The following is a 15,202-nucleotide window of genomic DNA, read 5'->3' as shown; positions in this document are numbered from 1 at the left end:
GCCTGGGGATGGAGCCCACACTGCAGCAGGCACAGCTGGCTCGCTCACCTGGCCCGGGGGCCTGTTCTCCCCAGACCATGCCGTGGTGGCCGGGGCCCGACACGTGGTGACCTTCGACGGCCAGGTATGGGGTCTCCATGCCCGCTGCGGCAGCCTCGTGCTGGCCCAGGACTTGGCTCGCCACACGTTCCTGCTGACGCTGAGCTGGGATGGCTCCGGGCTCCCGGCCCTGTCCGTGGAGCTGCAGAACACGACCCTCACTGTCTACCCCACTCTGAAGGTGAGCGGTGCCGGGGGAAGGCCCCGTCCAGCTTGTCACTGGCTTGTGGGGACTTCCGGCTCAGCCCCTGTGTGGCACACAGACCTACAGCCTCTACCACCCCTCGCTGCCTGGGGGCAGCTGTCCCGACCCGGCTCTGCCTCCTGCCACGAGGGGGCGCCACGGCCCCCGGATCGAGCTGAGCGAGGATGGCGTCTCTGTCTCATGTGACCTGCGAGCCGGCCTCTGCAGCCTGACACTGGGCCTCTGGCACCACGGTGGGTCCTGCCCCCGCGGCCTCTTGGGGCTGCTGGACCAGAGCCGAGGGTTAGCGCGTCCCCGGTGGGCGGCATTCCCACTGTCCCTGCCAGACCCGGGCTGTGGGCGGGAGGCCCAGTGGCTCTGTCTGTGGGTGCTTACGACCAAACAGCTGGGAGGGAAGCAGCCTGGGGCCAGATTCACAGCCAGGCTGTGTGCCCGCCTCGGTCACCTCTCCCCTGCCACCGCCCCTCCTCCAGGGGTGGTGCCAATGTGAGTGCAGAGTGACTGCTGTCTTGTGACACCGGCGTCCCCCTTCTCACGGCTCTGGCCCGGTTTGCAGGTGAGCCGGCAGGGGTTAAGTCGCTCGCCCTTGCTCAGCTGGCTCCCAACTGCAGAGCAGGGGCCGGGCCAGGCTCCCTGACCCCGTGTTTGGCCCCCTTCCCTGGGACACGCCATGCCGCGCTGTCAGCCAGTGGGCGGCCCCAGGCCCTGCGGGGGAAGCCCTGTGAGCTGGGGACAGGAGGGGCACAGGGGCTGCCTGTCCGAGGAGAGCTCAGAGCCAGGCCGGGGTGGGAGACTCTGGAGGCGCAGCAGGCCCTCACAGCGTGCTCCTGCTTCCCTCGGCCCCGCAGGTGCCTCCGCGGGCCTTCTGGGCACCAACAACAACGAGGCTGGCGATGAGCTGACGCTGCCCGATGGCACCGCGGCCAGCAGTCTGGAGGAGCTCACCCGTGCCTGGCAGGTCTCGGCTGGGCTTGGCTGGGCTCCTCGGTGGCAGTGCTCATGGGAGGGCAGCAGCCGGGCTGGCTCCTCAGGGGTTGCTGGTCCCAGAGACCAGGGTGGAGCAAGGGGCCTGCACCTCCGGCACCTGCCAGGGCCTCCCCTGGCTCCCCCTGCAGCTGATGCGCTGTGGGGTCTGTGACGGAGACCTCCGTCTCCACAGGTGGGTGGGGACTGCGAGACCCCAGAGAAGACGCAGCCGGCGTGCTCGGGCCAGGGGCCCACCTGCCAGGCCTTCTTCCAGGACTCCAGGTCCAGTCTGGGGAACTGCTTTCAGGTGGTGAGTGAGAGGCTGGACTCCTGCCCCGGCTGGAGGACACAAGACAGCCCTGGCCTGCTGCTCGCTGGGCAGCTCCCATGGGTGTGCAGGGCGAGGACGCTGACTGTGGGGTGCTGATTCCAGGTGGACCCCACCCCCTTCCTGAGCCTGTGCCTCCAGGAATCCTGTGGTCCCCAGGAGCGCCATGCTGCCTGCACCCTGGCGGCCGCCTACATCCACCTGTGCGCCCGGGGCTCTGTGCCCCTCCACCTGCTTCCCCAGTGCGGTAAGCTGGGGCCTCAGGCCCTTTCTCTTTGTCCCTGCCAGTGAGGAAAAGCTCTCAGCTGTCCAGACCTGAAAGGCGTATCATTAAGAAAAAGAGCGCCCCCGTTCATCTGGGGCAAGTGTCTAAAGCCGGGGTGGGGAACGCCTGGCCCTGCCCAGGCAACTGCACGTGGCACTCAGCCTCCAGGAATTGCAGAGCAGGCTCACTTTTCTTGTTAAGATGTATTTTATTGGGGCCGGTGCTGTGGCCCAGCAGGTCCAGCTGCCGTCGGCAGCGCTGGCATCCCCTGTAGGCACAGGTGCATGGCCCGGCTGCTCCACTTCCCATCCAGCTCCACTGCTTCCCCAGGCACAAGTCCTTGGGTCCCTGCACCCACGTGCAAGACCTGGAAGAAGCTCCAGGCTTTTGGCTTTGGCCTGGCCGTTGTGACCATCTGCAAAATGAATCAGATGATGTAAGATTTCTGTCTTTCCTCTCCCTCTCTAAACACCCGCCAAAACCAGGAGCTTCTTCCAGGTCTCCCACATGGGTGCAAGGGCCCAAGGACTTGGGCCATCTTCTACTGCTTTCCCAGGCCATAGCAGAGAGCTGGATTGGAAGTAGAGCAGCTGGGACTTGAACTGGCACCCATAAGGGATGCCAGTGCAACAGATGGTGACTTACCCAGCTAGGCCACAGTGCTGGCCCCGGCCCGGAGCATTGATAACCACAGGCTGCGGTATGGGGACCTGAATGGGCGCCAGCCATGAGGCCCGAGCCTCCAACCCCAAACCCTTCAGAGGCTGGCCTTGGTGGACGACCCTTCTGAAAACATAAAACAAACACAGGCAGCATCGCACCAAAATCATGTCCAGAAATGGGAAGCCTCACAGCTTGAGGTGCAGGTAAGCCGAGGGGGGATAGAGCACCTGCTCCCAAGACCCCCGCCACCAGGCATTAGGGAAACCATAGCCCAAGCAAGCGCCCAGATGCTTCCAGGAGGATGAAAGGAGAACACCATTCCAGGAAGAGTGCGGATTCCCCCAGCCTCCCCCAGCAGCCACTGGGGCTGTGCCCACCTGGGTTCTAGGCCTTGTCCAACGGCTAAAGATGCAAGAGGAAAACTCAGCTCCATGTGGCCTGCAAAGCTGGAAATGCATGGAGCAGGAGGGGACACGGCCCAAATCGACGTGTGAGGTGCGCACGAGAGCCATGACCCCTGCTCCACAGGGAATTTGGAAGAAGATGGCCCAAGTAGCTGGGGAGAAAGTGCAGGTCCTGGGTGGGACCAGGCTGACAAACCTCCCAGTGACCTAGGGGTTGCGTCCATCATTGCATGAGCACCTCTGGGCAGCGCGAGGCCCGGCGAAGGGTCATTGATGTGAGGCCGAAAGCAGGGCTCCGAGAGGAGAAGACAGATCCGGAAACTGGGCTCCCTCTGCAGGAGAGAGGGTGGTTCTGTGAGAGACCACGGTAAGATGATGGACACAGAAAATGTTCACAAGCTACCTATCTGACCCAGGCTTCCTCCTAGAATATCTAGAGAGCTCTGAGACACCCCCCCCCAACAATATACCTGAGTAAAATAAGGGGCACCATGCATGGAGATGCACTGGCATTGGGGCACAGCAGGTGACGCTGCTGCCTGCCATATTGGAACACAGGTTTCAGGGTGGGCTGCTCAGCTTCCAGTCCAGCTCCCTCATAACGTGCTTGGGCCCCTGCCACCCCCATGGGAGACTCAATTGGATTTCCTGGCTTCCATCTGGCCCGAACTTGGCTATTGTGGCCACCTAGGGAGTGAACTAGTGGACAGAAGAGCTCTCTCTACCCCTGTGCATTACTGTGCCATTTGAATAAATAAACCTTAAAAGTACACGGAGGGGCTGGTGCTGTGGTGTAGCTGGTAAAGCCACTGCCTGCCGTGCTGGTATCCCATAGGGTTGCCGGTTTGAGTCCTGGCTCCTCCACCTCCGATCTAGCTCTCTGCTGTGGCCTGGGAAAGCAGTAAAAGATGGCCCAAGTGCTTGGGCCCCTGTATCCCTGTGGGAGACCTAGAGGAAGCTCCTGGCTTCGGATTGGCACAGCTCTGGCCATTGCTGTCAATTGGGGAGTGAACTAGTGGATGGAAGACCTCTCTCTCTCTCTCAAATAGATCTTAAAAAAAAGTGCATGGAAACACTTCACCCAAGAAGACAGATGAGGATCCATTAAAACACTCATGGAAAAATGGAATTAAAGGATGTTTGCCCGGAGGCAAAGGATTTGAAACCCATGCTTAGTTTTTTTCATAATAGGCAGTTTCCATGAACTTTCTGAAGACCCCTCTTAGGGCAAATTCACATAAGGAACATATAGACCTATTTATTTGAAAGCCTGAGAGATCTTCCATCTGCTGATTCACCCCCAAGGGGCTGCAACGGCTGAGCCGGGGCCAGGCCAAAGCCAGGGGCTTCACCTGGGTCATCATGGGTGCAGGGAGCTGAGTGGAAGTGGAGCAGCCAGGACTCAAACTGCTGTCCATGTGGGATGCGGGCAGTGCAGGTTTAAACCAAGTGTGGTAAACCTAGACCTTGAGCTCCCAGAGTTAGAGAAAGGAGCCAGTGCCTGAGGCCCGGCTCCCCAGAGCATCCTGCCGACGACAGCCCATAGCTCGATGTCACGTTCTGTCATTCTAAGGACATTCTGGAAATGACACATTGGTGGGTGCCCTGGTTGGGAGTGGGGTGGCTGTGACCAGGATGGGCAGTGTGGGGAGGTGACGTTGTCCTGTGTCTTGACGGTGGTGGTGGTGGCACCCGTCGAAACGTGACAACGTGACAACGCGTCATAGGAACCGCCCCCCACCACGCACGCCGTCTGGCTTCCATAATGCACTATCATTGTGGAAAATGGAGCCACCAGGGAAACTTATACACACACACACAGGGCTCCTCTGTATGATCGGTGCAACTTCCTACAAACCTTATTTACTCCCAAAGAGAGTCTTTGAAAATTACAAAGAAAAAAGCCCGGCCCGGAGAGTTTTCCAGGCAAGCTGTCGGCACTCACCAGAGCTACAGTGGCACGGGAAGCCACCACCCTGCTCCTGAGGTCAGTCTTCCCATCTCGTGTGTATACCAGCACCCCACGAGGACCCTGCGCAAGAAGAAAATGAGAAGCGAGCTGCGCCCTTGAACTTGGACAATGTTGATGTGAACACAGATGCCCAGAGAGTATGCTTAAGGATGTGTGCCAGCGAACAGGACACGGCAGCCGGTGGGGACGAGTCCCTGGAACTCAGGGTGGCATTTAACCCCCCACACTGGAGTGGGCAAATGGTTCCAGGACTTGGCGAACCCCCTGCTGGCGGGATGGCTTAGTGCTAGACGAGGGGCCAAGACCACCTTGCCGAGTGACAGCAGAGTGCCCCCACTGCCCCACGCAAACACTCAGGTGAAACATATGGCTGGGGCCAACACCGTGGCGCACTAGGTTAATCCTCTGCCTGCAGCGCTGGCATCCCATATGGGCGCCAATAGTCCCGATTGCTCCTCTTCCAGGCCAGCTCTCTGCTGTGGCCTGGGAGGGCAGTGGAGGATGGCCCAAGTGCTTGGGCCCTGCACCCGCATGGGAGACCAGGAGGAAGCACCTGGCTCCTGGCTTCGGATCGGCACAGTGCACCGGCCATAGCAGCCATTGGGGGGGGGGGGGGGAACCAACGGAAGGAAGACCTTTCTCTCTGTCTCTAACTCTGCCTGTCAAAAAAAAAAAAAAAAAAAATGGAGCAGCCAGCCTCAAACCAGCACCCCTATGGGGTGCTGGCACTACAGGCGGTGGCCCGCATGACAGAACTTTTTTTTTTGACAGGCAGAGTGGATAGTGAGAGAGAGAGAGACAGACAGAAAGGTCTTCCTTTTTGCTGTTGGTTCACCCTCCAATGGCCGCTGCGGCCGGCGCATCTCGCTGATCCGAAGCCAGGAGCCAGGTGCTTCCTCCTGGTCTCCCATGAGGGTGCAGGGCCCAAGCACTTGGGCCATCCTCCATTGCACTCCCGGGCCATAGCAGAGAGCTGGACTGGAAGAGGGGCAACCGGGATAGAATCCAGCGCCCTGACCGGGACTAGAACCTGGTGTGCCAGCGCCGCAAGGCGGAGGATTAGCCTGTTAAGCCACGGCGCCGGCCATGACAGAACTCTTAACAGCAGAAGGAAGACTGGGACATCTTCAAAAACCTCATGGAAAATGGAATGAGAAGATAAGCACATTTCCATATATGATGAGGTCTTCAAAACATCATAGGCAATCAAACAACACTTCCAAACAGCCAATGGATAAGACAAGACCACAATGGAAATGAGAAGGTGTTGTAGTGGGTAAAGCTGCTGCCTGCAGTGCTGGCATCCCTTAGGGGCACTGGTTCTAGTCCTGGCTGCTCCTCTTCCGATCCAGCTCTCTGCTATGGCCTGGGAAAACAGTAGAAGATGGCCCAAGTCCTTGGGCCCCTGTACCTGCCTGGGAGACCCAGAAGAAGCTCCTGGCTTCAAATTGGCTTAGCTCCAGCCAATTGGGGAGTGAACCAGTAGGTAGAAGACCCCTCTATCCGCTTCTCTTTCTCTGTGTAACTCTTTGCAATAATTTTTTTTTTTTAAAAAGCATCTTGAGACATAACACACTCCAGTGTATGGGGGGCAGCCAAAGCCAAGCCACGAGGGAAATTCAGAGCAGCAGATGCTCACATGGGACAAGGAACAAGAGGGGCAGGTGGGGGGCAGCAGTACACGCTCCACCCTCTGGTTCACATCCCGCCTCAGAGTGCTGGCTTTAAGTCCTGGCTCCTCTGGTTCCGATCCAGTTTGTGCTAAGTGCACCCTCTGAGACAGCAGGTGGTGGCTCCAGAGACTTGGGTCCTTCCCACCCATACAGGAGGCCAAGATCAAGTTCCAGCAACTGGCTTTGGCCTTACCCAGCCCAGGCTGTTGTAGGCATTTGGAGAGTGAACCAATGGATAGAAGCTCTGGCTCTCTGCCTTTCAACTAAAATGAAAATAAAGAACAACGAAGTGTCTCACGCTGGCCACCTACCTTTCCCCCTTCAGTGAGAGAAAGAACAATGAAGCCCACAACTGGCAGGAGTCAGTAGTGAAGACTAGAAGTAAATAGGACGTAGAGAAACAGAAAATCGGCAAAGCCCAGATTTGCTGCTTTTAAAAGATCAGCACTGACAAACCTTGAGCTAGATTGGCTGATAAGAGATTCAAGTAACTGGGTCAGCAATGGAGCCACGAGGATTCAATAAGTGAGTCGTGCAACCTCTAGCAAAATCCCAATGGTATTTTTCCTCGCAATAGAAAAATCCATCCTAAAATTCATACGGGAGGACCCTAAATACCCGAAACATTCCTGAACAAAGTCGCAAGAGTAACTTGTCCCAGTTTCAAAGCAGGGCGGTACTGACTCATGGCTGGGATAGGAGGCAGGGTTGGAACTAACCTCTCGCACAGGTGGTCAGGCGGCCATGTCTTTGACAAGTGCTGTTGGGAAACGAAGGAAGTTCCTTTGTATCACGTACAGCAAGTAACTCAGAGCAGATCAGGACCTAAAGCCATCAAACTCTTAGGAGCCAAGGTCGAGGGGAGCTTCATGACAGATCAAGGCAGCCAGCAGACAAACGGGACTGCGCAGGGAGACACTGAGCAGGAAGGGGGGACCCATGGAAGGCGAGCCGCCCTCTACACATCGTATCTGATGAGAGGCTAATATCCATGGTACAGGAAGAACCCCGGTGACGTGATACAACGAACTGGAGACCCAGTTCAAAAACACACGAAGGACTGCTGGACTAGACATTCCTCCGAAGATGATACGTGAGCGGCCAGTAAGCTAACGAGATTATCAGCATCTCTAATCCTGGGATCCCAAGTCCAACCCACAGTGAACATGCAGCTCACACCCGCTGTGCGACGCCTGTGTGCTGCCATGGAAAACTGCAGCCATTTGTCAAACGGCAACGCAATCACCCTGCAACCCAGCCACACCACTGCTGGGCGTATTCTCCCAGAAAAACGCAAAGCAGGCTCCCGCCCAGGTTGCTGGACCCTCATTCACAGCGGCACTGGGCACAGTAGCTGCACTGTCCACCTGCACCCTGCATGTCCACTGGCGGACGGATGGGCTGCACAACACGTGCTGTGGCCATGCCACGGACACGCTACCATGTGCATGAACCCTGGGCACACTGCCACGTGACGTGATCCAGTTCTGGGAAGACAGAGGCCACAGGATTCCACGTACTGGAGGTAGACGTGCAGTGGTCACAGGAAGCAGGACGGTGGTTGCCAGGGGGCTGGTGGGAGGCAGTGAGGGGTTGTGTTCAGAGTACGGAGTTTCAGTTTTGCAAGAGCTGGCAAGTTCTAGAGATTGGTTATGCAATGACACGAGCGTGCTTAGCACAGCTGAGCTCAGTACACAGAAATGGCTAACCTGGTAGATTTTACGTGACGTGTATTTTACCACAATTAAACATTCTTAATTTAAAAAATTAGTGAGTACCTACTCAGTGCTAGGTGTGGCGATACTACAAGACATACGGTACTATGGGTGCTGTAGTTGTATATACACGCCCCAAAAAAGACTCTCAGAGACAAAGTTCCGAGGGCACGGACCAGCTCAGACAGATGTAGATGGGGGACTCACGTGGGCTCAGACGCCGGGCTCACCACACACAGGCTGCGGGTTTTGGCAGGGAACTGGAAATATATGCACAGTGCAGTATATCTGCAAGAAATGCAAAAAATGTAATTGAAATAGATGGAAAAAAAGGACATTCGGTAAAATTCTCCAGTGGCCATATTTTGAATAGTGTTCTTGGCAAGTGAGGGCTGGGAAGGGGCTTCCTGCACTGGTGAGTTGATGTGTGTGGTGCACACCCCCGGCCGTCACATGGGCCAGGAAGCAGCCGCTGTAACGTGAGGGAGAAGGGTGGCTGCCCCACGTCGCTGCTTCCGATGCACGGCGACTTGACCCCACGCACCCAGTAAGGAAGAGACTCAAAACTCACCTGCTAACAGAAGCTGTCTCCAGACCCTCCCTGGGGCCCAGGACCCCTGAGCTGAAGGGGCCCAGGCTTCAGTGAGAGCCTCATAGCCAGGGGGCAGGGCTGCTGCTCTCACTTCGGGAGGAGTGGGCGTCGCCCCTGCCCCGTGTTTGCTGGAGCCCCGTGTGCTGAGGTTCAGCCGGGTCCCTGCCCTCCCCTGGGAACCCTCTCTCAGTCCTGTCTTCTGGGCACCCGGGGTGAGGGCCTCGGCAGGCTGCATAAGACCTGCAGGTGCTGGGACCCTCGGACCACGCCTGCTGCTCCTACCAGATGGGGACCAGGTGGTGGAGGGGGCCGTCCCAGGGTGATTCCAGGAAACAGCACCCTCCTCCCTCTCCTCTGCAGGGTGAGAGTCTGACGAAGCCAGCCCGCCACAGATTTCAAGCTCCCTCACCTTCTGCCCCGCTCCTGGCTCTGCGCAAGCTCAGCGTTCTTGCCTAGGAGGGCACCACCAGCACGAGGCGCCAGGAAAATCGCACTTGCTCAGGTGCAAGAACAGCTGTTGGCCAACTTGAAGACGCTCTGTGCGGGAGGGGGTGGGTAGCGAAGTCCCCACCTGGGCTGGGTGCGTCCCTGCCTTTCTCTGGAGATGGCGCGCCCTGCCTCTGCACGCCAGCAACTGCTCCTGCCGGCCCAGCAGCCACGTGGAGGGAGAGATACGCGAAGTGGGGCTCCCCCAGCGGCTCGGGGCTGGCTTGTCCTGCTGGCTCCAGGGGTCTCATGAGGCCTGAGGTTCCTTAAGGGGAACTGATGGCCCCAAGCCCCTTCCTCAGGAGCCTGATTGGGGAACAGCCTCCTGCGGTAGACACATGGGGACTGAAGGTTTCTGGGGACACGTGGTATGGGTACCAAGGAGCTCAGGCCTGGGATATGACACTCAGTTTTACAGTTTCTTCCAAGAGGCAGGCTTTTCCCTTGAGTTTTCAACCAAAAAATAAAGCTGTCGGGATCTGAGAACGTGTCTACCGGCTTGGTGGGACTGACCACTTGGGGGCTGGGTGCCTGGGAAACCTACCCATCAGTACCCTCTCCACTGAGCCTTTCACTGGCGCTGTTAAGACTCCTGATTCCGGGCCGGCACGCCGGGTTCTAGTCCCAGTCAGGGCGCTGGATTCTGTCCCGGTTGCCCCTCTTCCAGGCCAGCTCTCTGCTGTGGCCCAGGAGTTCAGTGGAGGATGGCCCAAGTGCTTGGGCCCTGCACCCAGCTTCGGATCAGTGCGATGCGGTGACCATTGGAGGGTGAACCAATGGCAAAAGGAAGACCTTTCTCTCTCTCTCTCTCACTGTCCACTCTGCCCGTCAAAAAAAAAAAAAAGACTCCCGATTCCAGAAGGGGCCGGCATTATGGTGTTGCAAGTAAAAACCGCTGCCTGCAAGGCTGGCATCCCACTTGGGTGCTGGTTCGAGTCCCAGCTGTACTACTACTGATCCAGCTCCCTGCTAACGGCCTGGGAAAAGCAGCAGAAGATGGCCCAAGTGCTTGAGCCCCTGTTACCTATGTGGAAGACCTGGAAGAAGCTCCTGGTTCTTCAGCTTGGCCCCAAAAAGAAAACCTCTTTCAAGGCACCCAGAGCAGCACCCGGGTCCGGGAATCCTTTGGCTGTGACTTAAGACAGCAGGCAAACAACCAACGAGTCAGAGCAGCCACCCCTTCCCTTCCCTCCAGCTGCTGGGCATCAGTAGGGTTGGCTTCCTCTTCCCACTGGCTCTGGAGCTCCTCCTTCCACACCACGCACCCGCTGTGCGGCAGGGACTGGTGTGCGGCCGTGGGGGCCAGAGGCAAGTCAGTCTGAACACTTCATCCTTTGTTCTGGAATCTGGATTTTTTTAAAGATTTCTTTATTCATCTGAAAATCAGAAATCTTCCATCCACTGTCTCACTCTCCAGAGGGCCTCAATGGCCAGGGCTTTTTGTTTTTGTTTTTAATAGATTTATTTATTTATCTGAAAGGCAGAGTTACAGAGAGCCAGAGAGAGAGAGAATCTTCTGTCTGCTGGTTCATTCCCCTAATGGCCACAATGGCCAGAGCTGTGCTGATCTAAAGCCAGGAGCCAGGAGCTTCTTCCAGGTCTCCCATGTGGGTGCAGGGGCCCAAGCACTTGGGCCATCTTCTACTGCTTTCCCAGGCAATAGCAGAGAGCTGGATTGGAAGTGGAGCAGCCAGGACTCGAACCAGCACCCATATGGGATGCCGGCACTGCAGGCGGTAGCTTTACCCACTAAGCCACAGTGCTGGCCCCTTGAAAGAGGCTTGATCTTTTCTTGGTCTTCACCATGACCCCATGAGCAATGGACTACTCCATTTATCAAAAGCAACAGAAACTTTCAGGAATTTATCCAAGGTCATGCAACCAAACAGCCAGGGTTGCCCAAGCTCCAGCACCCATTTTCTGCTTTTGCAATAGCCTTGGGCCTTAGCCCGCCAATCGCACTAGCCGTGTCCCAAGCTGCAGCACGTAGCACTTGTCCAAAACACCCCTAAGTCACATCATGCACCATCAGATACACACCCACAGCTTTGAGAAGCACTCCTCAGGGCCCCCACAGGGAACTCGGCCTGGGAGTCTGAACGCAGGAGACAGTTCACCAGGGAAGGCAAGTCCCTGGGGTGCAGGGGGCCTCCTGGGCAGTTCCAAGTGGGGTGCTGGTGTGGTTTGCAAACGTGCATCTGTGATTTCCGGTTGAGAAAGGAAACTGCAGCTTTCCCCGCCCTGTCTCCCTCACTCTGCTGATCGAGGGCTGAGCACCGGCAGGAGGGGAGGCCAGTTCTCCGTACTCGAGGCACATCTGACAGCAGCGCCACGTGCGTGTGTGTGTGTGTGTGCGCGCGTGCGTGTTCATGCACAAAATGTAAAGAGGGAATGCGTCCATCCAGAAGATGAAAATACTGACATCCACAGCACAGACAGAGCAATTACAAATGGAAGAAAATCATCGAGGCCCCGCGAGCTGGCCTGGTACGGGAACTGAGCAGGTGATGCAGAGTGAAGCGGCATGGAGGAGGGGCGGCCCCTGGCGACAGTCGGCTTTGCTGGTGACCAGTGTGAAGGGAGAGGATGATCCCACCTTCCTCTGCAGTGCTACATTGTTCGTGTTTACGTAACACCCAGAGATGGCCAGGGGCGGCAAGCCCGGTGCCCTCAACTCCTGGGACGTGCACTTCAGTCAGCACCAGCACGGAATTTGCTTTCGGCCTTAAACCATTCACTCCTTTGACCAAATAAGCCCATTCCTGGGCCTTATCCAAAAACCCAGGAGGCAGGGAAGGGAAACAGAAATCAGTACACACAAAAAAAATTTCAAAATAATTGCATTATTCAAAATGATGAAACAGTACAGCCACTTGGGAAATGATTCAAGTTGCGGTATATTAACTGGATGCACGATCTTGGACTCAGTTGTCAAGAAGTCCAACATAGGCAACATCTTAACCTGGAAGACAGACTGAAGCAGAGCATAGAACAGGTCCGCATAAAACTGCATCAGGATTGGCTGCCTGCAGGCTGACACTGAGAGGGAAACAGAGGGATGGAACTGCTCACCCCCAAAGCCTGGCGACTCTGTAGCCATTCCCTTTTGCTATTATTTACTTGACATGCAGATGGCTCCCATTAGCTGGTTCACACCCCAAATGCCTGCAACAGTGAGGCCTGGCCCAGGCCAGCACTGGGAGGTGGAACTCAATCCAGGGGCCAAGTCACCTGCGCCATCATTGCTGCCCGCCAGGGTCTGCCCTGGGCAGTCAGGAGTTGGAGCTGGGCAGTGAACTTGGGCACCTCCACGTGGGACAAGGGTTCCTAACCGCTAAGCCAAACACCCATCTGATTATTCTTTTAAAATTCCCTTTATAATTTTAATAAATAGAGTTAGGGAGGAAGTGGGTCAGCATGTGGACAGAGGGCAAGGATGCCAACACGAGGCCTGTCCACACAATGGAGTGTAAGTCAGCCTTCGGGGGTGAACCTGCAGGATGACGTGTTGGAGGAAATAAACCAGACACTAAAGCACAGGCACCATAGGAGCCCACGGCTCAGAGGTGCCTGGAGCAGTCACTCCACACACGAGAAAGCCTGGGCGGCTCAGGGGCTGGAGCGGCTGACGTCAGGGATGGGGCTTGGGTTTGGGGAGACACAGGCAGAACTGTGCACCTAGAGATGGTGAGGACAGCAGACTGTGTGTCGTGTGTAGTTTTTTGTTTTTTTTTTTTTTTGACAGGTAGAGTTACAGACAGTGAGAGAGACAGAGAGAAAGGTCTTCCTTCTGTTGGTTCACCCCCCCCCCCTCACCAAATGGCCGCTACGGCCGGAGCTATGCCGATCTGAAGCCAGGAGCCAGGTGCTTCCTCCTGGTCTCCCATGGGGTGCAGGACCCAAGCACTTGGGCCATCCTCCACTGCCCTCCCGGGCCACAGCAGAGAGCTGGCCTGGAAGAGGAGCAACCGGGACTAGAACCCGGCGCCCATATGGGATGCCGGCGCCGCAGGCAGAGGATTAACCAAGTGAGCCACGGCGCCAGCTCCTATCTGTGTAGTTAGTTACAAGCAGAAAAAAACGGAGAAGGAAAAAGGAAAGAGGCTCAGAAGATGTTTTCTGAGATGGGGTGGGGGTGCGAGCCGCGCACACCGCCGGGCAGGACGACCGGGGCAGAGCAGAGTTGGAGGCGAGCTGCCCGGCTGTCCTCCTCGCCCTCAGCTGAGGTCCTGATCCAGTGACCACATGGTGGTGGACGGCAGCCAGACATTGCAGCAGAAACACTGGGGGCGGGGGCGGGGCTCTCATTCCTCCACCATCTGATCGAGGAAGGCAACCGACACAACCAACGCACATCCGAGGAAAACTGAGTCAGCTCCAATGATGACCTCGACTTTGGAATATTCTCTGAAGTCAGGGGGAGTGGGCAGCAGGGAGGCCGCTGGGACGCCTCCCAGCCAGGCAGGACTCCAGGCTTCTGGGCGGCTTGGGGGAGAGCAGTGTCTCACCGGGCCTGCTTCTCTGAGATCACCACGGACACCCACATCCGTGAACAGCAGAGTGGCGGCCTCAGGCTGGCTCGCGTCTTCAGGAGCAAAGTCTTTTTTTTTTTTTTTTTAATTTTTGACAGGCAGAGTGGACAGTGAGAGAGAGAGAGAGACAGAAAGGTCTTCCTTTTGCCGTTGGTTCACCCTCCAATGGCCGCCGCGGTAGGCGCGCTGCGGCCAGCGCACCGCACTGATCCGATGGCAGGAGCCAGGTACTTATCCTGGTCTCCCATGGGGTGCAGGGCCCAAGCACTTGGGCCATCCTGCACTGCACTCCCGGGCCACAGTAGAGAGCTGGCCTGGAAGAGGGGCAACCGGGACAGAATCCGGCTCCCCAACCGGGACTAGAACCCGGTGTGCCGGCGCCGCAAGGCGGAGGATTAGCCTAGTGAGCCGCGGCGCCGGCCTAGGAGCAAAGTCTTAAGGTGACCAAGGTTGGCTGTGCCAGCAAACCTGGAAACCCAGAGTGGGGGAAAAGTACCAGCAGTGCCCAGGGACAGGACAGCAGCCCCACCTGGGGGCAGTGGGCAAGCTGTTGGATCCTGCCTTTCCCCAACCACGTGGTCAGGAGGCATGGGGGAGGGAGCGCCCAGGACCCCGGGCTGGGACATCAGCAGGTGAAGTCCACCAGGCCTTGTAAAGGCTCCTTCAACTGCCCAGACAGAGAGGAAGGCGTCGGAGTCTTCACGGGGACACTGCAGGATGTTGATGTCAAAGACCAACAATTACTGCACAGCAAAGACAAGGCACCGAGCATGCTCATCTACACAGAAATCAATGCCAAAGCAACCCAAGAGATAAATCCCACAAGTGCAATTGTGGGAAAGAAGGCCCCAGAACCGAGGGACACGTGCACAGTGGGACGAGGACATCTAACTTCATGAACATTCCGACGTGAGAGAAGACAACTACTGTGGTGGAATGAGAAGGACATGTGAAGATGGCCGCTGGCAACAGAAACTGCCTGGCAACAGGCTGTGATTGGATGGTTTCAGAAACCACATGACAGCGGAGTCTGCCTGGCAAAAGGCTGTGATTGGATGGCTTCAGAAACTGCCTGGCAACAGGCTGTGATTGGTTAGGGAATAGACCGCCCCTTGACTGGATTGGCTGCCTCAGCTATATAAGCTGCTGTAGCAACTGAAATAAACGAGTCTGCCAGCTGTTCGCCTCTGGCCTGCTTTCACCAGACTCCCGGGATCTGTGTGGTGACTGCGCACCTCTTGCCCCCACCACCTCTCAGAATGAATCCACAGCAACAAACTACCACCATCATGGATGTGGAGA

General features: G+C 56.9%; 1 protein-coding gene across 1 annotated transcript in view; it reads left to right on the top strand.

The window, feature by feature from the left end:
* Window positions 1-15,202, top strand: part of LOC133751072 (uncharacterized) — a 121,387-nt gene that overhangs the window by 91,372 nt on the left and 14,813 nt on the right. The window contains exons 61-66 of the mRNA XM_062180953.1: window positions 75-280; window positions 363-537; window positions 1,153-1,262; window positions 1,464-1,580; window positions 1,704-1,845; window positions 1,887-1,959. Of these exons, the coding sequence (XP_062036937.1) occupies window positions 75-280; window positions 363-537; window positions 1,153-1,262; window positions 1,464-1,580; window positions 1,704-1,845; window positions 1,887-1,959 (823 nt within the window). The remainder of the gene's footprint in view (window positions 1-74; window positions 281-362; window positions 538-1,152; window positions 1,263-1,463; window positions 1,581-1,703; window positions 1,846-1,886; window positions 1,960-15,202) is intronic.

Source organism: Lepus europaeus, chromosome 21 (genome assembly GCF_033115175.1).
Source record: "Lepus europaeus isolate LE1 chromosome 21, mLepTim1.pri, whole genome shotgun sequence".
Lineage (NCBI taxonomy): Eukaryota > Metazoa > Chordata > Mammalia > Lagomorpha > Leporidae > Lepus > Lepus europaeus.
The sequence above is the reverse complement of the archived record's forward strand: the minus strand, read 5'-3'. Positions and strand labels throughout refer to the sequence as shown.